General features: G+C 33.7%; 2 protein-coding genes, 1 long non-coding RNA gene and 1 pseudogene across 6 annotated transcripts; 3 read left to right on the top strand and 1 right to left on the bottom strand.

Moving 5' to 3' along the window:
* Positions 1 to 4457: 4457 nt before the first annotated feature.
* LOC125496440 (uncharacterized) lies at positions 4458 to 5327 on the top strand. Its single transcript, XM_048641887.1, has 2 exons — positions 4458 to 4846; positions 4955 to 5327. The coding sequence occupies exons 1-2, from the start codon at positions 4458 to 4460 to the stop codon at positions 5325 to 5327; spliced, it is 762 nt and encodes a 253-aa protein (XP_048497844.1).
* Positions 5328 to 9219: 3892 nt separating this feature from the next.
* Positions 9220 to 10500, top strand: LOC130590935 (cytosolic sulfotransferase 5-like; annotated as a pseudogene).
* A 5477-nt stretch (positions 10501 to 15977) lies between these two features.
* LOC104907050 (F-box/LRR-repeat protein At4g14103) lies at positions 15978 to 19297 on the top strand. Of its 4 annotated transcripts, none has more exons than XM_010695908.4 (4): positions 15978 to 16247; positions 17178 to 18210; positions 18298 to 18444; positions 18757 to 19297. In XM_010695908.4, exons 2-4 carry the CDS (start codon positions 17212 to 17214, stop codon positions 19027 to 19029), a joined length of 1419 nt encoding a protein of 472 aa, XP_010694210.2. In that variant the 5' UTR covers positions 15978 to 16247; positions 17178 to 17211; the 3' UTR covers positions 19030 to 19297. The 4 variants fall into 4 exon arrangements, with proteins under 4 accessions (XP_010694210.2, XP_048498635.1, XP_048498636.1 ...); XM_048642678.2 differs by having other exon boundaries at positions 15978 to 16548; XM_048642679.2 differs by lacking the exon at positions 15978 to 16247 and having other exon boundaries at positions 16574 to 18210; positions 18765 to 18937.
* A 1188-nt stretch (positions 19298 to 20485) lies between these two features.
* On the bottom strand, positions 20486 to 23039 carry LOC130590934 (uncharacterized). The gene is made up of 3 exons (XR_008968835.1): positions 22197 to 23039; positions 20822 to 21465; positions 20486 to 20645 (listed from the first exon to the last, which is right to left on the bottom strand). It is a non-coding gene; the product is annotated as an uncharacterized LOC130590934 (long non-coding RNA).
* Between the last annotated feature and the right edge of the window lie 861 nt (positions 23040 to 23900).

The raw sequence follows: 23900 nt of genomic DNA, 5'->3' as shown, positions 1-23900 counted from the left end.
TATGTGCCTTGGAGTGGTATATTTGGTTCCCTTGTTGATCACACATCTAAGAATCTTTTCTTTTTGTATCCTTTTAGATCTAGTTTATTCGATTTTTTATGTATATTTGTAAGTAATTGATTTGGTTAGCATGTAATTTATTCATGTTACTTTTCGAATTAATCTATAACTGTACAATATTTGTCGACAATTTTTTAAAATGTCGAATGTGAATTTTTTGCTTGATTTAATGATGTGTTGGTTTATTTTTAATTTGTCTCAAATTGAGCTCGAGGTCGAGCCGAGCTCAGTACAGTTCGGGCTCACAACTCGTGCGGTAAGCATCCCTATTCATCACTTATAATCATCCTACATGATCTGAAATTTCAGTTTAAGTATTGAACACCCTTGTATTAATAGCATGGTTTCTAATATGCTCTTGCATAATTTTTGATGTATTTGTATCATTCTTGTTCTTGACAGAGTGTCATTGATGTATAGTATTCAAAGTGATAATATTTTATCTAGATAGCAAAATTGTAAGATGGATCCTTAATCTGCATCTCTAAAACAATAAACTTCCAGATCTACAAATTTGTACAACGAATCTTTCAAATTAGTATCACTGCACACACACCCACACACACACACAAAAACTAAGAATCTCATTCTAACTAGCATGAGGGAAATAATTAAACTCTATGTAAGGGTCACTACTAACCTCTATACAAGGGGGTTGACTATGTTCACCACACTGATAATAAAAATCATATTGACACCACACTGATATATAATAGATTTTTATTGAATAGAAAACTAAAATAGAAAAAGAAATTAGGGCTTACTATTGACAAATTTATAATTAATAGCAGTTTTTGGTTTATTTATGGTGGCTATGATTCTAAAGAGACATAGAGTTTGTTCAATAGAAATCTCTTCTAGATAAGTTGAATCTATCTCATCAATTCAAATATATTTAATTGTCTATCTATTAATATATCATTATATTATATAAAATTAGAAAAAAATTGCTTATGTGTCGTTCAGGTAAGGTAATGAAATCCTATATATTGTCAATCGAATATCAATATTTTTGCTTATGTGTACAAGACCTAAGTAATAGACAAGTGACACTAAGCAATTCAAATTGGGAGAGATTTGCACAAAATCGGTCAAGATTAGGGTTAAATTCGTGATTTATGGTGATTTATATATTGTTCTAATAATTAGACAATTAGTACCCTAAAATCTTTATGTACATAATCAACACTTAATCATTGCCTTTTATTTTTGATTGATATCAAAAACTTAACTTATGGTAACTGTAAGGATTTGAAATTCTCAATCAACCTTAATTTTGAGAATCTTAATTGTCAATATGCATATTTTCAGATTAAAAAAATCAATGTTATGTACAATATTGCAAGTATAAATAGGGTGTGCTACAACTTACCACCACTCCAATCCTTGAACTAATATTTCTAAAGCTATATCTTTTTCTTCTCAATATAATAGCATCATGGCAACATCATCTATCTCAAGAGAAACATCATCTCCCTCACAAGAGATTACACAAAACACCAGTGAGCAAAAAAAAAATGTGGCCTCCTAAGGTGGATAACTCAAATTCTCTTGATGTTGATGCTATGGCCTGGTTTTAACCCTTTTTCATGCAGGTCATCTTATGTTCCATAATATTTTCAATAGCTTACACCATCCTACAATATGATGTTATACGACCTCCAACACAATCCTACAAGGGCTTATAAAGGTGTGCTACGATTATTCTGAAGATATTGATTTGAACGATGTGGATTTTCTTCGGCTTAAAAATATTGTTTTGCTTCATTATCTAGCAAGTGATGATTAGGAAGCAAGCTCATTATTTTGTTATCAAGCAATTTTGATTTGTTAGATAATAGGTTGTAGCACACTCTATGTTATGCATTTAAAAATAAATAAATGTTCGAGATACAAGTCCATTGTTAATTTGTTTCATTTTTATAATTGATCTTTATAGTTACCTATTTTGCCGGGTGTACAAGCCTAAGTAGTGGAAAAGTGGCACACAAAAATTCGAAATGAGAGAGAATCACACAAGATCTGCCAATATTATGGTTAATTAGCGTGAGTTTAGGTGATTGATGATTCTAATTAGGCAATTAGTATCTTCAAATTTTTATGTACATAAATCACAAGTAAATCATTGCCTTTTTTATTTATTTGATTGATATGTAATACGTAACTCGTCTTTCGATGAAGTTTATAAGAATTTATATTGATATGAGACGTCCTTTTTAACCAAACATTATGTGATTTGCATACACTAAAAGTTTGTATAAGTACTTATATAAAATTATCTTATTCAAATTGTCGCATATATCAATAAGTACACATATATCAAACTTTCATACACGTTTTTTGGGAAGCACAATCGGCTTATTTCGAGGCAAGTGCTGAATTACAGTTATTTGTCACGTTAATTTTAACTGTTGTAAACTGAACTGTTATGAACTGAATTGTTTGGATATAACCATAACTGAACTGTTAAACTGACACCTCTAGAGGGAGCATCTTCTCGAGAAGGTCCAATTCTTATTGAATTTTTTTGTTCCGTCTTTAACTACGAGTAGTGATATAAAACATTAATCATGAGCAGTTATCACGCCCACTCACAACCATATATTATTAAAAAAAGTTGATGTGACACCTCTGTCAGAAAAATAGACTCATGTTTTTGTATTTGAAACCCTTGTTATTGATAAACCAACCCGTGTTAAACCAATCCGTGTTTGTGTGCTTGAAGCCCATGTTTTTTGTTAAATCAACCCTGTTTGTGACAAAGTAAACATGTGATCTCTGTCATAAAGCAAAAGGTTGCATTGATTTGTGTGTCACATTCAGTTTCCCCCCCCCCCAAAAAAGTACATTTGATTATTGATACGAACCCATATTTGTGTATTTGAAACGCTTGTTATTGTTAAATCAACCTTGTTTGTGCGTTTGAAATCCATGTTTTTGTTAACTCAACCCCTATTTGTGTAATTGTTAAATTTTTTAATATTATATTGACTTCATTTAGCTGTTACCATTTTACCATTTTTATAATTATATTGTTAAACTACGCATTTACCTCTGTGAGTGGACAGTGGTAACCGCTCATGATGAGCGTTTTATCACTCTTCCTTTAACTACACAGAGCCAAAATCCGTGAAAGGCCAAAAGATAGGTCAAGATCTCATATTGCTGCAGACCACAGCAGATGTGAGTTGTTATGACTTATTACTCATGTAGTTTTTGTGATGTTTAAAAGATGTCTGACATGGAGATGGAATCAAGATGCAAGAAAAGGACATGCAAATCCAATAAACACCATGATCTCAAGTTGCAATTGTTTATAATGGTCACATAATGCAAGAAGAAGACAAATCTAATAAACATTAAGATCTCAAGTTGCACGGATCACATTTGTTTAACAAACTTAGAATGGTCATTTTCGTATGGTTTTGCTTTGCTTAACAAAAAAACTTATTTGTTTCAAAATTATTTGTTAATCACTTTATTTTTCCGACGAAATAATTCTTTTCTTAAAATTACCATTTTATAGTTGAATTCGGCTAAAAGGTCAATTTTTCAGCCATTAATCCTGATTTCGTCCTCCCTCTTTGCACATGAGGCAGAATGATAATATAGTATATTCGTAGAAATGACATATTTCGTAGATATGGGGAAAGAGGAGAACGAAGGGATGAGGGAATCACGCAAGGACAACTAAGAAGGCCACATAGGGAAGAAAGGATAGAACATTAGAAACTAAGGGGAAGTCTTGACTTTTACTACCTTCGTTTTTGTTGTTCGCCCTTGCCCTTATTTAAAAGGAAAATTATTTCAAATAAGTTAAATTTTGCGCGGTCTTCCATTTTAAGTCTATCTTTTGATTATCCTTGATTGAGTTAGGCTTGTATGTATGTTTTCTTCTATTGAGTTTTAGCATGTTTGTGACTTGTTTAGTAGGTTACTTATGATATGTGTTACAATAAAGATGCATTGGTTTAGTTGGGAGAATCTATGCAAACCAAAATGTATGGGAGGATTGGGTTTCAAGGACCTAAGGGTGTTTAATGATGCTTTGTTGGATAAACAAGTATGGGGCCTATTACATTACAAAAACTCTTTGTTGAGTCGTGTTATGAGTGCCAAATATTATCCATATATGGTGATGTTTTTCAGGCACGTTTAGGGTACTCGAATAGCTATTCCTGACATAGTATTTGGAGTGCAAATAGTTTGCTGAAAGAAGGCATAATTTGGAGGGTGGGAGATGGAAAATCGATTAACTTGTGGAGTGACCCATGGGTTGGTGATGAAGATGGAAGATTTATTATAAATGAGCGTGTTGCGGGTTTGGAGGTCGTGGGTGACTTGATTGATGATGAAACAAAAGGAGTAGAGAATTGATACGATTAAAACTCATTTCGATGAGAGAGATCAACGGACAACGGTGCATCTTAGCAATTCCCTTGAGTTTAAAAAGCATTCCAGATGAGTTAACATGGGCATATTCTAAAGATGGGCTATACTCGGTGAAAATCGCTTACATGCTAGGTAAAAGGGGCAATTTAGATGATTTTCATAGAGCGTGGGGTATTATATGGAGCTTGGAGGTTTCACCCAAAGTTCGGCATTTCTTGTGGAGGATATGTACCAACTCTCTTCCTGTGAGAGCAGCTCTTAAAAGGCGGCATGTGACGGATGATGATCGCTGTCCAAGATGTTCGTGTGAGGAGGAATATGCCCAGCATGCATTCTTTGATTATACTCACGCTATTCAGCTCTACGACTCGGTGGGGTGCAAAGAGATAGCGAGGTATGATGTAGGTGAGGAGATGGTCAACTTGATAGTGAGATGGAAAGATCTTGACAAAAAGATGGTGAAAAAAAGTAGTTATCTGATGTGAAATTTGTGGACATAAAGAAACAAACTTGTGTTTGAGAATTGCTCACTACCCCTTGTTGTAGTTGCACTACGTGTGGGGAGGCAGGTTGATGAATTCATCGAGTATACAACTAATAACTATGGTGGTGAGCAACAACGAGTGATGGCAAGTTCATCTCGTTGGTTGGCGCCTCCAAATGGAATTGTCAAGCTGAATTCAGATGTAAGCATTGGTGAAGATGGATGGATCGGGCTTGGGGTCGTGGCTCGTGACTCACGTGGCAAGATCCTATTTTCGGTTGTGAGAAGGATTAAAGCATATTGGCCTTCAGAGGTAGCTGAGTGTAAAGTCGTTCATATGGCAATTCGGCTTGCAAAGTCACGGGATGCAGAGTGTAGTTATTGGATCTGACTCACAAATTGCGACTACAAGATTGTCAAGAGCGACCCTTTTCTTTTCAGATTTAGACTCAATACTTGGTGATGTTCTTGCTATGTGTAGGAATTTTGTTTTTTTTAACTTTATGCATGTTAAGAGAAATGAAAATATTGTTGTCCACAATCTTGCTAAAGTAGTGCCTTTCAGTGTTGACAATGTTAGGAGAATCACTGTCCTAGAGTACTAGCTCTGTATGTACTCATGGACGCTTTATCTCTTAACCTTTCCCCTAAAAAAAGGACACATCAATATCTCGTTAATAAAAATTTGTTTGAACTAATTGTGAAATACTCGTTAAGCAATATACACTCTTTTACTAAAATATCCATAATCTTTTTTGCTGAATATTTTAGATAATCTACCTAAATTATCTTGATAAATTGAGTTTGTTAAGATTTTAACTCAGTTATGAAGTTTTAAATTTTAAGTATGCAAATTTTACTTAGAAACGAATTAAAACAAGATTGATATATATATATATATATATATATATATATATATATATATATATATTATAATATATATATATATATATATATATATATATATATATATATATATATATATATATATATATATATATATATATATATATATATATATATATTTCGCACTAAATTCGCGCCAATTTTTTTTTAATAACTAAAGACATAAGTGACTAGATATATATTATAAATTTAAGAAGATAATCTAAAATTTTCCGTTAAAAATAGTATTTTTATATATTTCCTCCATTTGAAATATTGACACATTTTTCTCTTCTATGTGAAAGTCTTTTGAAAGAAGTGTTTCACTTATTTTAGAACGGAGGAAGTTGAAGTCTTGAAGATTTCATCTCCTATATATGATATCTTATAAATGATGTAGCATACTATAACCATTAAGTCTTATATGTGATCGACTACACCTATAATTAACTATGCGGATAGTCCCGTGTATAAAGTTAACTACTCCTTCCGTCCCAGCATACTCTTGATAATTATCGAGGCACGTAGTTTTAGATGTTAAGTTGTTGTTTGGTTATCAAATGTTATTTTATTGAAAAGTAGATGTGATACGAATTAGTAGTTAGTAAAAGTAGTACTCCTATTATTTTATTTTAATGAGAGATAATATGGGTCACATGGGTAGAGTTGGTATGTACTCCCTCTTTTTTTATCTTTCTCACTTTCCTGTGCACATCTCCTAATACACATCTTTGAACTTAAATATCTTTCAATATGTATTAGTAAAAATAATAACGATTGAATATTAATAATGTACTAATTGAGACGAATCAAATAAGATCCCACATAACTATATTTTTTCTTATAAATTGAAAAAAATTGAGAAGATTCTCTCTAAGTATGAATAGTGTCAAGATTCTAAGTAAGAACGATAAAAAAAAACAGAGGGAGTAATAAGAATGGTATTATTTTATTTGGAGGAGAGAGTGTGCGTCAATAGTTAAAAGGTAGAATGATTAAAATAATAGTGGGTCATATCCCAAAATAGAAGTAGTGTAAAGATTATTCTGGGACAAATGGAAAATAAAAATGTAAAGAGTATTATGGGACAGAGGAAGTACTATAGTTTGAGGTTACTAATTAATATATTAGGGGATACTTTATAATTGTTGGGGTAATTCATTAGTACAATAGGGGTTTTTGATAATGTTTGGTGTTACTAATTACCCTGACTGGGGTTGCATATCCTAGGGATTGTTGATTAACATAAAAGGGGTTATTTATATTTCTTTGGGGTTACCTATCATTATTACAGTTTATCTCTATTATATAAGTGAAGGAGGAAGATATGGTGTCACTTTATTAAATGATTATAATATCCTTATTATTTTAATTACATCAATTTTATTTAAAATTTTAAAATAATAATGGAGTCAATCAATCAAAATATTTGCCATTAAAATTAGAATAAATTAATATTTTATGTTTAAAAAAGAAAAGAAAGACTAAACAAGTTCATAAAAAAACAAAAATAGCAAATTTATTTAAGAATATCAAAATCTTCCATCAAAAGGAAAAATCGTCAAAATAAAAAATCAGCAATATATACTTCCACAACATTAAATTCATGTAAAGAGATTATAGTTTTAATGGGTCTAAATAATTTCAATTTGTGTAAGTCAATTACATAGAGGATAATAATGTCAGATCAAGACAACGTATTACATTTGAAGTTTTAGCTACACTATCAATGCTAGATAAATAAGAGTTGGAATTGAAAATAGTTCACAACTAAATCAAAATTCAAAAGCAGATAAAAGAAAAGCACAAGGATATGAAGGTAATCTTTGCAATTATGAATAAAATAAATTTGAATCAAAATTGAGATTAAAAAAGTAAAAAAAATAAAAATAAAAAGAAAGATTCTTTTTTTATTTGATTTTCACGGATAAATATATTTATAATTATGAACTAATTTGCTAATAAAATTAGAAAACTTGACAAAAGAAGTGATTATGTAATATTCTTATAAACATTTTTTATACTATGTTTAAAATATTAACTAGAAGTGCATACTTTCTTTAACTATTTTGGTTTCATTCTAGTCAACTTATCTCTATTATACTCCCTCAGTTTCCTAAAGATCTTCCCTCTTTTAGTTTAAGTGCGTTTCAAAAAGATCTTCCCTCTTTTACTTTATTTCTTATTTGGAATTTTTTCCCCTTTTTACCCTCTCATATGGTCCACCATTACATTATTAATTTAATTTTACTCCATTTCTCTCTCCTACTTTAACCTCTTTTTATTTGTTTATTTATCTTAAACCCTTTCTCTCTCCTACTTTACCCACCCCACATCCCACATAACTTGATTCTCATTAGTATTTATAGTAATAGTAACAAGGAAGATCTTTAGGAAACGGATGTAGTATAAGCCAAGGGATGAGGCCAGGTGTGGTGTCCCCCTTTGAAATGACTAGAATAACCTCTAATAATTTAAAACAACGTTTTCTTTTAATAAAAAAAATAAAAAAACGAGAATCAATGTAACTTGCCATATAAAATAAGTCAAAAACGAAATGTGCAATCACCATTAATAACTTGACAAAATAGATTAACACAATCCATTCACGAAATTCATTAAAATAAACTTCAATAAAAAAGAGTTAGTGATATATTCTGAAAACATAATAATTCGTATTTACAAAGTTCAACCAATATCGTTTTAACATTATTTATAATCGCTAAAGAACTATAATAAACCGTTGACAAGGAATTATTGAATCATTGACCAAATTTTTCTATGACGGTATTAAACAATTAAAAATCGGTCAACTTCAATTTTAAAAAATAATAAATTCTATAAAGAACCTCAATAATTGAAATTACTACCAATATAATTTTAGATTGAAAAACATGCGCATTCGTACATATAACTACATAAGGTTGTTGACGCACGCATTGCGTGCATATAAAACTAGTTTTTGCTTATATAAACTTATCTGAACTTATTTTTGCTAAAAATAACTTCTAATAAGTTGTATAAGACACTATTGTCTTTATTGAAAAAAATTGTCAACTTAAACTACTATAATGAGTTGTCGTTACATGTATTGCGTGCATGTAAAATTATCTACTCGACATTACGAAATACGACAATAAAAAAAATTATCATCGCATGCATGGTGTGCATAAAAAGCTAATATATATATATTGAAGTTATGTCTTATATAATTATTTTATCTTTTATGCATGAGGCACATGGTTCGAATTGCGCGACCAGACATACAGAAGACTGCTTCCTGTATCCGTGTATCGTGGTAGATTGTTTTATCTTCTACCTTTTCTCTTACAAAAATTTTCCATGTGATTCTAATAAATAACCATAAGTCCATAACCTCATCTGCCACAAATAAATTACTTAGAGATTTTTTTTTCTTTATAAAACGATAGAGTCGAAGATGGTGAGACCTACTCCAAATTAAATAATTTCTTCCCTCGGATGATGAATCTTTGGTCTACGCACTTCAATTCTTCAAATTTGTTATCCTCTCAGTTACAGGCACCAAAATAATGGCTGAAAATCACACACAAAATAAGGGCGAAGTACTAGTCTATGAAGAAGAAGAAGAAGCTGAACAGCTAAAGCAATGCCTTCCAAATGCAGATTTCATGGGAAATAAAAAGATTGATTTGGTAAAATATCAGAATTTCTGGTTTCTTGGGATTCATTTCCTGAAGCACACCCTTAGATTTCAAAAACATTTTCATGCTCGAGACACTGATCTCATAGTAACTAGCCACCCAAAAACTGGTACAACTTAATTGAATACTCTACTCTTTGTTGTTATCAACCGCATCCACCACCCAACAAATGAAAGCCCTCTTCTTTCTCATCACCCACATCATCTCGTATATCGCCTCGAAAATGGCGTTTATGGTGAGGAAGATCTTAATTATCTTCGACCATCTCAACTTATCGACCTACCATCTCCGAGGCTCCTTATGACACACTTCCCCTACACGTCGCTTCCTGAATCAATCAAGAATTCTGAGTGTCGGATTTTGTACATCGCTAGAAATCCTTTGGACACTATTGTGTCACAGTGGCATTTTTATACTAAGGTAGCTAAGATGCTATCGAAGGAAGAGAATAACTTGGAGCCTTATAGTATGGAAGATCACTTCGAGGATTTTTTACAAGGGAAAATATTGTTTGGGCCCTTTTTCGAACATGTAGTTGAGTACTGGAAGCAGAGCTTGGAGCGGCCACATAAGGTGTTATTTCTTAAGTACGAGGATTTGAAGGATAATACAACTTTAAGAATATGCCATTTTCTCTTGAAGAAGAAAATGGAGGTGTTATAACAGAAATAACAAATATGTGCAACATTAAGAATATGAAAGAGTTAGATGCTAACAAGGATGGTTTATGTTACAACGGTCTGGAGAAAGAATCCTTCTTTAGGAAAGGAGAGGTCGGAGATTGGACTAATTATTTCACTACTCCTATGGTGGAGAGGATGAACAAATTGATGCAAGAAAAACTTGAGGGTACTGGTCTCACCTTTAAATTTCTCCCTTAGTAGTTTAGGGCTCTTTCGGTATTACTGTAGTTTTCTGTTTTTTGGTTTTTTGATTTTCAAAATCATATGATATATGTTTTATAATGAATAAAAAATTAGTCAAATTTATTGGGAACATGATGATTTTGAAAACTGACAACTGAAAAGTGAAAACCACTTTTTCTAGTTTTCAGTTTTTGGTTTTTAGTTTTAAAAAAACTGAAAATTGAAAAAAAAAACGATAATGAATGAGGCCTTAATTATGTGTGTTTAATATCTAATTGAATGCTTTTTTTTTTAAGGTACGTTGAATTTATCTGTGCATAATATTACTTCTTTTCACTAAAGAAGTCATCTTGTTCACTTTTTGGATCTGTTTTACAAACTCCAAACATCTATATTGTTTGAATGAGCTAATCTTTAATTTACATACTATTTTCTAATGCAAAGGAATAACTCAACCAAAAATTTAAACTAATGGTTAGAGTCATAAAAATAGTTTTATATTCTATCATGTCCCCACGCTAGAATCCATTGAGCTTGAAGTGAGGATGTGGTTATGCCTTCCTCATACCTCGTGCCTAATTATTCCACTTCTCCTCTCGCACTCTCTTACCCACCATTAGTCCTCCACCGTGGTTTCTTCGCCACTCTCACCCACGCACGAACCAACTCTTTTGACTGCACCTGCCATGAAAATCAACAAATAATACCACTCCCATAACCAAAACAAAAAAACAAGAAAAACTACTACAAGACACTGATCATAAAACCAAATTAAAGAAGTGTGGCTAACCAAAAACTAAGTGTAACTAATTTATTATAGATGATTAAAAAAAATTAGACGCCTTTAGTCTTAGAGCATTCCATGGGACCATAGTTGACGCAATCGGAAAATATGGAGATTAGCAAACGCTAATCTTGATCAAGAACGTACCAATTTACAAGCGATAAATCTGTAGAAAATCCGGAATCCACCAGAAAAGAGTAGGAACTCTGTGATAGTATTAAAAATCAAAAACTGCCTCCCAATAATGACCTAATACGAAACCCTAATACGAAATTAAGGAAATAGTAAAATTCGAAAATAATTAAAATGCTGATTTCGGGCCTTAAACGAACTCGGATGGCTTAAAAAGCCTATAGGTCACAGCATAGCGGTGAGTTTGACTCGTTGGCCCGTTCCGCTTCCATAAAGGTATCACAATAAGCAATCAGACTCCGAAAGCCCGATTAGTAGAAATCATTTCAGGCTTTTTTGTCGAACTTCGTTATCGATCTTATCCGCTGACCTTCCTACGTCAATAGTGCACCAACTTAAAAACCATTAAAGAAAAGAAGAATTACACCTAGACTAATAAAATACTTACTTCGCAGAAGCAATTGTTTCAAATAGCCAAGTAGCCAACAAGTCAATGTCTTGCGATCCATTACTAATCTCTATTATATAAGTCAAGGGGCTATAGTGTCCCCTCTTGAAAATACTTATATACTCTTAATCTCACAAAAAATATAAAGAAAAAGGGTGGTAAAGAAAGTTTTATATTACCAAAAAATATATAAAAATGTCTAAAAAGAGAAAACTTACAATTAAAAATATAAATTAGTGACTAAATCAATTTTCAAACAATTATAAAAACAAAGATTCACAAGATTCTTACTATCTAAACTCTAAGTTGCAATAATAATTCAAATAACATGCATTAATAAACCATAAAAGAATTAAAAAAAAGTAATTAGAGAATATTCATTTTTTAAATTTTTTGGGGAGCACAATTAGTTGGGATAATAAATAATTAAGGATATAAATATACATCATCAGATAATATCAATTTATAATTTTTTTTATACCAGAGTATACCTAAAAAGTAAAAACTGTAGGATTTATAAGTACTATAAGCGGAATTTCATGAATCTAATTCATAAGCACTTAGAACAGGATCAAATGCATATACAATCAAGGGTCACATATAAGTTTAGAATTAACCTTTATAGCGTGAATTCCACAAAGCTTGAATAACCCGGATAAAGAATCCCAGATGTGATTCCTCTACTTGGTCCACCAACCCGGATCAACACTCCACCAATGCTAGTTGGAAGGAAGAAAACTTCTTCAAGTTTATGGAGTATTACGTGACTTTTGAGAGAATAGGAGAGAGAAGAATAATAAGAGATATCTGATCTCTTTTCTTTACTACCTAACCCAATATATAAATATATTTTAGGTTAGCAATAACCCCTCTCCTTTTACCTCTTGGCCGGCCACCCCTAGGGCCCTTATGGGCTCTAGGCTTCTTTTGTTGATCCTAGTATAATGTGTGACCTTATAAGATTCATTATATTGGGCTTCGGGTTTATTATTTACTAATAACCCGAAATTCTATAGCATTCTCTAGCAAGACGTATAGACAACCCAATAGAACGAATTTATTATCTCCATAATACGATCCATAATATAATTAGTAATTGCCTTTAAGTCGAGGACATAAATCCTTCAATGTCCCACTTGTCCGAGACGAGTGTGCAATGTTTTAATTCCCCAAGTCTCTTATGTCTTAATTGTTTGTATATATTCACACCCAACATTTCGACCATATAAATATTGCGATACATATATATTATGAAAGTTCTCATCAAGACGAATCAAATAAGATTACACTTGACTATATTTTTTCTTAACATTTGTTAAATACTACATCTGTTTTTTTTTTTAATCATTCTCACTTTTCTGTGCGTATCTCTCAATACATGCCTTTGAATTTAAATATCTTCATTTTATATTAGTAAAAAATTATAACGATTGAATATTAATAATAATGTACTAATTGAGACGAATCAAACAAGACCCCACATGACTATATTATTTCTTATAATTTGAGAAAAAATGAGAAGATTTCTTCTAATTATGAATATTGTCAAGATTTGAAGTGAGAAAGATAAAAAACAGAGGGGGTATATATGAGATAAGGTTAGTAGATGAATATTGGTTAACATGAAAATATTGCATATGTTTAAAAAATAGAATAAGTACTCCATTTGTTGTTTTTATCATTCTCACTCTACGCGTCTTTTAATACACATCTTTGAACTTAAATATATTTCATTATATATTACTAAAAATTATAACGATTGAATATTTATAAATTTTTGGGAGCTTATCCAGGATCATAGGGAATGGAGTTTGGGAAATGGGCTTGATATAAATTTTTGGGATGATAATAGACTTCTAAATGGGCCTATCAGAGGGTTCATTTATGGCCCCTTGGCTCATGAGGAGGGGAGTCTTAAAGTTGCCGACTTATGTGTGGAAGGGGAATGCAAGCTTCAAAACCTCTCTCTGAGTCTTCCTTTAAGTATTGTGGATAGGATATTGAATATTCCACCTCCTTATAGGTCGCATCAAAAAGATATTCAGGTTCCTAAATTTGTCACTTCGAATGGCTTTTCTCTCACTCAAGCGTATAACGCTCAACTCCCTAATAAGCATGAACACTTGAACATGTCATAGATCTGGAGAGGCTTTATGGAACCAAAAATTAAATTCTTCTTGTGGCTAGCTTGGAGGGACTGCCTTCCACATATGAGCCTACTAGCTGTCAGACAAATTGTTCCCCACCCACCCTTTGTGTTCCCGATGCAAGTCTAGGGTCGAAAATGTTACGCATATTCTCCAAGAATGCAGGTATTCTGTTGAGATCTGGGACAAGACTGAAGTCCATACTTCGCTTGATCTCCCCTTCACTTCGTGGCTCTATCACAATCTTACTAGTAAACATACATGAGTTTGCCACGCTTAAGTAGAGAGATACTTTCCCCTATATTTGTCACGAAATTCGGAAAGATAAAAATGAACATGTGTTTAGGAATTTCCCTCTCGTGTCTCCCCGCAAATAATTTACTGGGCCAATCGTTGTGCTATAGACTCTGCGAAAGCTTGCATTAGGAATCCGTCCTAGTGTCAATCTGGGTATGGGTCATAATACTCCTATGTTTGCCAACTTTTTATGGGATTTTGTTGTTCATGCGTGGATGCTTTTTCTTAAATATTCAAACATGTGTGGGATTGGGGGGGAGGGGGGGGGGGTCTCTGGCACTCACGGGGGAATCTGGATCTGGGGGTTTATAAAGAAAAGTTATGCTATTGATGCCACTGTCGCTGAACTCCTCACTATACAAGAGGGGTTAATAATGGTGAAAAGTACTCACGCAAGGAAGGGGGTGGTGTTTTCGGATTGTAGTAATGCGGTCCAACTTATCCATTGTGAAACTAATAATGAAAAATATCATGTTGTGGTTAATATATACAGGGGATTGATGAAGGAGCTCCATGATGTTAAGCTTCAATTCTGCGTGAGAAAATGTAATCAGTTCGCAGATGGATTAGCCAAGATATGTAGAACTACGGATATGGCTTGTAATGTAGTTATGTAGTGAGGGTTTTCCACACCCCCTCCCTAGTTATTGTAGAACTCAATTTATTGAGGATTATAATGAACTATTCTAACTTATGATCCTTTGTTTACCAAAAAAAATAAATATTAATAAAGTAATATTAATTAAATGAATCAAATAAGATCCCACATGATTATATTTTTTCTTGTAAAATGAAAAACCTTCGAAAGATTTTCTCTAAATATAAATAGTGTCAAGATGGCAAGTGAGAAAGACAAAAAAATTTAACTTACTCTGTTTTTTTAGTTGTAATAATTTTAATTTATATGACTTGATTCATATTTTGGGTCATCTGATGTCCAAACATGAATTGGGTCATTCTATGATCCAACTTAAAACATGAAAAAGTCATGAATGGAAGGCTATGTTTTTTTAACCTTCATACTTCCACCGTTTCAAAATACTCGCTACACTTTCCATTGTGGGAAGTTTCACATTACATGCTACACTTTCTTTTTGGGCAATAAACTCTTTCTATCTCTCTCCTCTCACATGGGTCCCTTTTCTTTTTACTCTCTACCTCTCTCTTCTCCAAAAATTGCCTAAGAGTCCGTGAATTGAGAAGTGTAGCGAGTAATCTGAAACAGAGGAAGTAAAGAATGGAGATGCTCTTAGAGCATCTACAATGGGGTGGGTTGGTCTTACTTGGTCTTAGAGTTTTTTTTTCTCTCTCCTTTCCTCCTTCTTCCTCACATCCCACTAAAACTCCCACCAACTCATTTTTTTTTTTGTCACAATGATGTGGTTGGTCTTACTTGGTTTTTCTATTTCTCTCTCCTACTTTTACCAAATCCCACCATATTCTCTCTCCTACTTTTACCAAACCCCACCATATACAATGTTTATTTTTTTATATAAAATAGATGATTTAAATTAATAAAAGCTATTTTTTGTGTACGCCATCCCATGCTCATATGGTCTGGATTTCTAGACCAACCAAGCCAAAGAATCAAAGTTCCACAACAACAAAACCAAGTAAAACTAGTTTTACTATTTGCTAGATCAAGCTAAACCCACCCCATTGTAGATGCTTTTAGAAATCACTGCTTGAAATCGCGATTATGTAAGAAGTATTTCACCAAAATTGTAATGGTTGTAATTTAATCAAATTGGCCAAAACAGAAAAAATAAGAACAAATCTGTACTCTAGTCAACCCAGTGACTTTACATTTAGAAAACCCTTAAAGAAGCAAAAGATACGGGATAAATGGGTTAAAGGCACGTGTACCGATGCCTGTAATTTTCATCATTTGGGCTACTGTCCTATACTAGTAGGGCGGCATTACCCTGCAAAAACACTTCTTCTCCTTAAATAATTTTTATTTTTACCGCCAATAGGCCGTCAAAAAAGAGTTTATAACATCACTTCATCTAAACAAATGTTTAAATGTTTGTCTTTTCAGCTTCAATAATTCAATTGCCAGAGAAAAGGTATATTTTCTCAAGAAACTTTATCTTTCAGTTAATTAACAAAAAAAAAAAAAAAGAAACTTTATCTTCCTTCCAAATTTAGCAAATTCTTACTCTACAACATCTACCATTTCAATTTTTAACATTATTTTCCCATTTTTCTTGAAACCCAAATGTAGTGGAAAATGATTGAGAATTATAATTCTCTTCGTGGGATTTTTGGCAAAAACAAAAAAAAAAAGTGTGAAGAATCTAACATGTTTTTATGCTATTTTACTTTTTTTTTATAAAAAAAGACGTAGTTGAAGAATTTTTAAATGTTGTAAGTTGTGCTTAAAATTCTTCTCTTTTTCATATAATTTTTTTTTTCATATGGTTGAAAAAAATGCTAGCTTTGTTCTTGTTCTTCACTTTGTATATCTCTTATAAAAATATATTGTGAATTGTGATCGTTACAATATTTGCCAAAACCCTTTAAATGTATTTTACCATTTACGAAATTAGTTATGTTGGCTAAATTTCTTGCTTGATTTGAAGTGTCAATATGCTGTTAGTTGATTTTGCTTGATTTGGATGTAATCATGTACTAATAGATATGCATATAAAATCCATGTTTGTTTTTTTGACATTAACCCATGTTTTAATAGTGTCTAGAGTTTGATGTAATGGATATGCATATAAATTTATAACCCATGTTTCGAAACTAGTTAAGTTGGCTAAAGTTCTTGCGTAATTTGAAGTGCCAATGTGTTGCAATAGTTAAATTTGCTTGATTTGGATGTAATGGGTAATTGGGTATGCATATAAAATTGTAATCCTTGTTTCAAAATATTATTAGTACTGTTTAGTTTGATGTAATGGATATGCATATAAATTAGTAACCCATTTTCAATAGATTATTAGTACTTTCTATGAGTTTAATTCTTACAATACAATATTCCTTGTTGTCAGGAATAAGAACTGATGAATATTGCTTAAAGAAAACATGGGTTCAACTCCTAGAAAGCATAAGAATTTGGGGGCCTTGGAAAACAAAGACTTGATCAGTAGTTTACCAGATGATGTATTAGGTCGAATTCTATCTTGGCTTCCTACCAAGTATGCTGTGGCTACTACTATTCTTTCATCTAGGTGGAAGAACCTTTACAAACTTGCTAGTACTCTTGATTTTGATGATTCGATATCTTTTAATCCTCGAGTTCGTTTGGGAATAGGAAGAAGGAATAATACTTGTTTTAAGGAGATCGTAAATTTGATGTTGGCACGATGCAAGACATCGCAAATTAGTAAGTTCCGGATGAAATGTAAGAACAATTATATGCCTTCTCTGCTACATGAATGTATGGAAGCTGTTGTATCTCATAAGGTTGCTGAACTTGAATTATCATTTCATATGAGTATGTCTTGTTTGCTAAAATTTTCTCAATTAACTTGTGAAAATCTGGTGTTGTTGAAGTTGGATGGCATATTTACACTTTGTGTTCCGAAGTCAGTAACATTTCCAAGACTTAAAGTCCTTTTCATGAAAGGAATTACATTCTATGGTAGAAGCTGGAGGAGCTTGATTGTGAATGATGAACCTATTTGGGATCATTATCACAGTCTTAACGGGATTTTGTCCGGGTGTCCACTACTAGAAGAATTGGTAATAGATGGGTGCACTTGGCATGGTGGTGATCTATACTTTACTAATCCCTTGCTTAGAAAGTTGACACTTGATCCTGGTCTTAACGGGCCTCTTGATCAACTTAATGATGCAACAATTTACATTGATTTGCCAAGTTTGGTCTACTTTGATTACTCTGAATGCTTAGCACAGCAGTACGAAATCAGGAATCTGAACTCTATCATTGAGGCTCATATAATCACTGGTTTTAATGATGATGAATACGAGGATGGACAAGATCTTTGCAACACTATGCTTGATTTTATCACAGGGCTACGTGATTGTCAATTCTTGGACTTGTCCAGGCAATGCTTGGAGGTATGCATTCTATACTTGTAATTTGGCTAAGTTACTAAGTCACAGTGCGCATTGCTCAAAGTTAACTTTGTTTCTCTTGTTTTGAAGGCTCTCACAAGTGGCTATTTTGAACTGCCTGTCTTTCGTTATTTGACTCGTTTAGACCTCGCCCTTGGGCATGATGTTAGCTGGAATGATGTGCTGTTGGACTTTCTAATTAGCTCGCGTTGTCTCAAATCTCTCACATTGGTGCAGGTTGTGCAATAAATTGATCTCTTTATCCATCCTGCACATATATATCTGTCATGCTTTCTATGTAGCTCTGATTTGTCTAATTTTGTAATGTTTGAACAAGAGCTTGCAAATCAAGAAACTTGGGTGTATTGTATACAACTGAGTCTAGTTTGCTTTTATGGATTTTGACTGATTAAGCTTCTTCGTATACACCTCATGTACGCAAGACCTACCTTGCTTTTATCAATGTGGTGCATTATTTTCTAAGTGATTTACTCAGCAGAGATTCTGATTTATATCCTTCTTATTTGCCTTTTCTTGGTGGATATCTAGGACTCCAGTCAACAAGATGCAACGTTCTCACTAAAAAATGAAGCAGTGCCTGCTTGTGTCGAATCTTGGTTAAAGTTGATCAACATCAAAGATTTTAAAGGATTTAAAGGAGAGATAAAAATGCTAAAGTATTTCCTTGAGAATGCTCATGTTTTGGAGAAGATGGTAATACAATGGGACCGAAGCAACAGGGTGGCGGCCTTTGTTGCTAAAGAAAAGGATATATTGAAGCTGCCCAAGTCCTCTGTATCGTGCTCAATTGAATTCAAGTGATGCGAAGTACTAGATTTTTTAGGCCGGGCTAGTTTTTTTTGCTGTTTTTGCTGTGATTCTAATTTGACTGGTGCAAGTGGTTACAATGTTTTGTCACAAAAAAACAGTGCATAAACATTTTAACAACTTTTCCATGTTCATTTTGTGTGTATACTTGTTGGGGCCTATTAATGGCAAGTATGGCTCAATATGTTGATGGCTACAGCTTTTGAATGTTATGTAAGAATTGTATGTGAAGTATATCTTTGAGGATATACATTGGTATGAATCCGAGCTAATATTCCAAGTATTTCATAATAATTGGCTATTAAGTATCCCAAAGCTGGAATCTAAAAAATAACATAATCTTCTTAATTGTTATGAGAGGAAGGTTTGGTTTTGGCCTCGGAGAGGAAGGTGGTAAGGGATGACAATTGGACTGATCGGATGTGGATACTCCTTTCTCTGTAGTTCATTTCCATGCCTACATACGATTATCATGGCTGCTTCTGTATAACCCTGAATAACCCCACTCCCTCTCTCATCTCTTTCTTTTGTGCAAATCTTTGAGAAAGTTTTTAGAATTTAATGTTTGCAGTACAAAGTAGTGCCTGTTAAATTCAAGTTACATGCTTGAAAATTGCATACTTTGACAAAAGACGAGATCTATTTTTGCTGCGAGAAAAAAATAACACGTCCACAAACTCAGTATATTCACTCGTACAATTAGCATCTCTTGTTAGTTAACTAGTATGGTCTAGTCAGGTCGTCCTCTCAAGTCTCGACAACCACTACCGTCTACTAAGGGTGAGTGTATCTCTCATATTCAACTTCAAATTAAACTTCAGTTTTGTGCCACGCCAGCTTTTCACTATTTTTTAATTCTACATACTTACTTCATACTCGTATTTTTTACTGACCAAAAAAATATCCTTTGCATGGCAAGAGTCTTGAGAGGAGTCTTGAATATCAAAACCCGACTCAAGACTTTGTCTAAAACTTCACCCAAATATGGCTAAGTCTTGTTCAATCTTGCCATAAGACTTCCCTCAAGACTCCTAATATTCTCACCCTAAGAGTTGAGAAGGTAGCTTTGAATTTGTTAGATTCTTAAATTGACTTCTGGATGATTATTGTCGGTAAAAATCTGGTTATGTGAAACAGATTTGATTATTTGTATCTTATTTTCCGATTTTCTTTTCTCTTTTGTATCTTGATTTAGACTATTCTAGGTGTTTGTTTTGCAAGAACTACACCCCTTTTCTTGGCTACTTAGCTCTTGGTTCTTGGCCTGTTATACTACTTATTTGCTCGGGAATACAACTCTAGACTACTTTCGTTGTTGATTAGAGAAGCTCTCTGATCTTCTCAAAATCTCCATTTACGGGGTGTTTGTGTAACGCCCCGAAAATTCATAACCTTAATAAAATGCAATTGCTCATACTTAGCAGTGGAAATGAGACTTAAGCCTGTGAGATATGGCCCACCAATACAATGCAACCTTAAATAGTCCTTAATAATTATACATAAATACTTGACTCAAATAATAATAATAATTTCTCTAACACAAGATAATGCACAATTTTCCTTGAACACGTTCCTTATTAACAACGCTCTTGCAATGGCTATGCTCATACCTAAAACAGAAAACAAAACATCATGAGCCGAAGCTCAGTAACATACTACCCTAACAGCGTAAATTCATTTCAATTCATTTTATTTGCAAACAGGGAGAAGAGAATATAGTAAAACATATTTCAAATTCGTAATGAAATAATAGCAAAGTAAACAATTATGAATAGCATCTTGATACCTCAAAAGTTCCCATTATCTTTTCATCTTTTAGCTTGGTAACTGGCGAGTATAGACATGTGGGACGTCTCCCACCATATGATGACCCTCAAGGAGCCCAGCTCCCTTTTTGGGTACACCACCATGCGATGATCCTCAAGGTGCCCAGCTCCCTTTTCGGATACACCACCATGCGCTGATCCTCAAGGAGCCCCGCTCCCTATTTGGATACACCGCTCGCACCAACATAGCATGCAGTACCCCTCAAGGAGCCCGATTCGCTTTTCGGGTGTACGACGGGTGCGAAGGTACGTGCACAACCATAAAGTAGATAAGCGTAACATTATATTGTCAGAACCTCTTTCACTTTTATTTATCATGTTTCGTTTCTTTTGCATTCATCGGCATAAGCCATAGATCTTTCATGAATCATACTTGAGCATCAATGACTCATAATAAGATCATCATTTACGAAAATCATTCGAAGGCAATTTAATCCCACAATCCATATAAGAATCACATTGCAAAATCCTTTAACATAATTATAAACATCATTTCATAAACACATTTCGAAGGGGATCGTGGGTGTTAGCAATAGATGTTACCTGGATTCCTGCTTAATAACCTTGAAAGTCGGGGGAGGCTGTAATATCCTTTCCTTTTAATCTAACCATGAAATGACGCAACAAAAATATAAATATTCGATTTCTTTTAACAATTGACCTTTAGTTATTAGTATTACTTTTATTATGGAGTATCGTTGGTGACGTTACAAAGATTCATTATTTCAACATTTATAATTAACTTTACTTACGTTACTATAATTAATGGAATTATAATTTAACTTATCATTTGTTTATACTACTAGGTACCTTATTCAATTTAATAAGTAAATTAGCTTCAACAAGTTTTATAATAATTTAAGTTATCGTAGCCCAACTAATCATAAATTACTAATATTCATTTATTATTTTCAAATTACAAGAGTAAATTGATAATTATTAAGTGACGTTATTGCTAAGTTTTCTTGTCAATTCGTAATATTTTACGTTTATTATAAATAGTTGTCGTAAATTTATAATTTAATATACTAACTTAAGTAAGTCTAACAAATTTCATATTACAAAAATAAGGTGAAACATTGGTGATAATTATTAACTAAATTAGTTTAGGTCTTGTTGCTTGATTAGAACAACTAATTAAAGAAGTAACCTAATTAACTAGCCCATTAAATCTAACAAATTAAGTACATGGATCTTGTTAGTGGGTTTAATTAAAATTAAAAATCAGATTTTAAGCCCATGTTATAATTAGCTAACAATGAGTTATGCTTGGGCTTAAACTACAAAAAGAACCCAAAGTTTTAAAACAGAAGACGTGAAGAGGTATTTTCATACCTCTGCTCATTTGAGCAGGCACGAAAACAGGGCAGAGGAGGGAGAATGGCCGGCGGTGGGGTCAGGGCTCCGACAGCAGCGGCACGATGGTGTTCGTCGGCTTCCGTCAAACAACGACGTCTGGTGCAACAGTGGCTGCAGCTTGAAGACGACAAAGGTGGGGAGCGAGAGAGAGAATAAAGAGAAAGAAGGGGCGAGCGAGTGAGGGCGAAGCTGGCGATGAGGTGGTGCGTGTAGGGGAGCGGTGATGGTCTGGTGTGGCTGAATGCGGCGGCGCTGCGTCCTACGAGGGTGGCGGGCAGGGGTTTTGGTTCGAAACAGGAAAGAGAGAGAGAGAGAGGTGGTATGGGGCGAAAATAGAAGAGGTTTTGGGGTGGTTTTGGAGGTGTTTTTCCGGCAGAAATTGGATCAATTTTTCGGTGAGTGAAGTAGTGAATGGTGAGGGGTGGTTTGAGGAGATGAACATGGCTATTTATAGCCATGGTTGAGCTCAAATTTTACCCAATTAGATTGATGAAATTGAATGAGAAAAATGGGTTATTGGGTGATTTGGTTTGATTAATGAATTTAGTTTGAAAATGAGTTTGATTATGTGCAAGAAATCCATTTTGAGTTAGAAGTTTTTTTTTTTTTTTTTTTTTTTTTTTTTTTTTTTTTTTTTTTGGACATCAGTAAAACGTACATTAAGAAAGAAAAGCAATTAAATACGTAGTAACGGTAGATGGCCCTTCCTGACATGTGTTGCTAGATCGTGAGCCTTTTGAACCTGGATCCGAGAGACCTTGGTAATCCTACACCATACAAATTCCTGGGCAATCAAAAATATCACGGAGTGTCCAAGTAATCGAAATGGGAGAGCCAGTGGTTTTAATAAACTTCGGACAATAATTTCGGAGTCCGTGTACAGGGATTTGTCGAAACCTTGACCTTGTGCCCAAAGCAAGGCCTGAAGACATGCCTTAGCTTCTGTGAGGAGCGCAGAATCTGCATGAATACAAGATGCTTCTCCTGTCTGAATCTGAATTAGCAATCTCAGCCACCCAAGCAATACCTGCCAAGGTCGACGTAGAAATCCACGACCCATCCACTTGAATTTGTAGTTGCGGAACCCCTCGAAAGGAGGAACCAAAATGTACCATAAGAAACCCTGGTGGTCCAGGACCTTCTTCGATCATTTGAGGAGAAAACATCGGCCTAGCCATAAATGTTATTGTTGCTGTCTGACCTGTTGTGTAAGGATATGTAAACTATCTCCATCAGGCGTGACGTTATTAAAAACCAAATTATTCCTACACTGCCAAATGTCCACAGTGTGGCAATGAAAACCGGAATACGATCCCCCAAATACCCATCCGTACGATAGAAATATAAAATCCATCAAGAAGCCATTCTCTAAAGGGAACGTAAGTAACTAAGTTCGAAATAATACCCAACTGACTGGTCCGCCAGCATAGTAGCTAGGGGGCACATTCTGAATAGATGTTGGCAGGTCTCGGTTCCATCGCACAACAAGGACAGTCACTCGGAACTGACAGCCCCCGAGCTGACAGATTAGCAACTGTTGCTAAACTGTTATGCCAAAGTTTCCATAGAAAAATCTTCCATTAGGCATGATGCGAACCCCATAAAATCCGAAAAAATTCGAATTTAGAGGAGGTGTCATGCTCAGATGTCAATTTGTCGAGAAAGTAAATAGTAGCCAGA

This window comes from Beta vulgaris, chromosome 4 (genome assembly GCF_026745355.1).
Source record: "Beta vulgaris subsp. vulgaris cultivar EL10 chromosome 4, EL10.2, whole genome shotgun sequence".
Taxonomy (NCBI): Eukaryota; Viridiplantae; Streptophyta; class Magnoliopsida; order Caryophyllales; family Amaranthaceae; genus Beta; species Beta vulgaris.
Note: the sequence above shows the minus strand (reverse complement) of the source record. Positions and strands in the feature narration are given on the sequence as shown.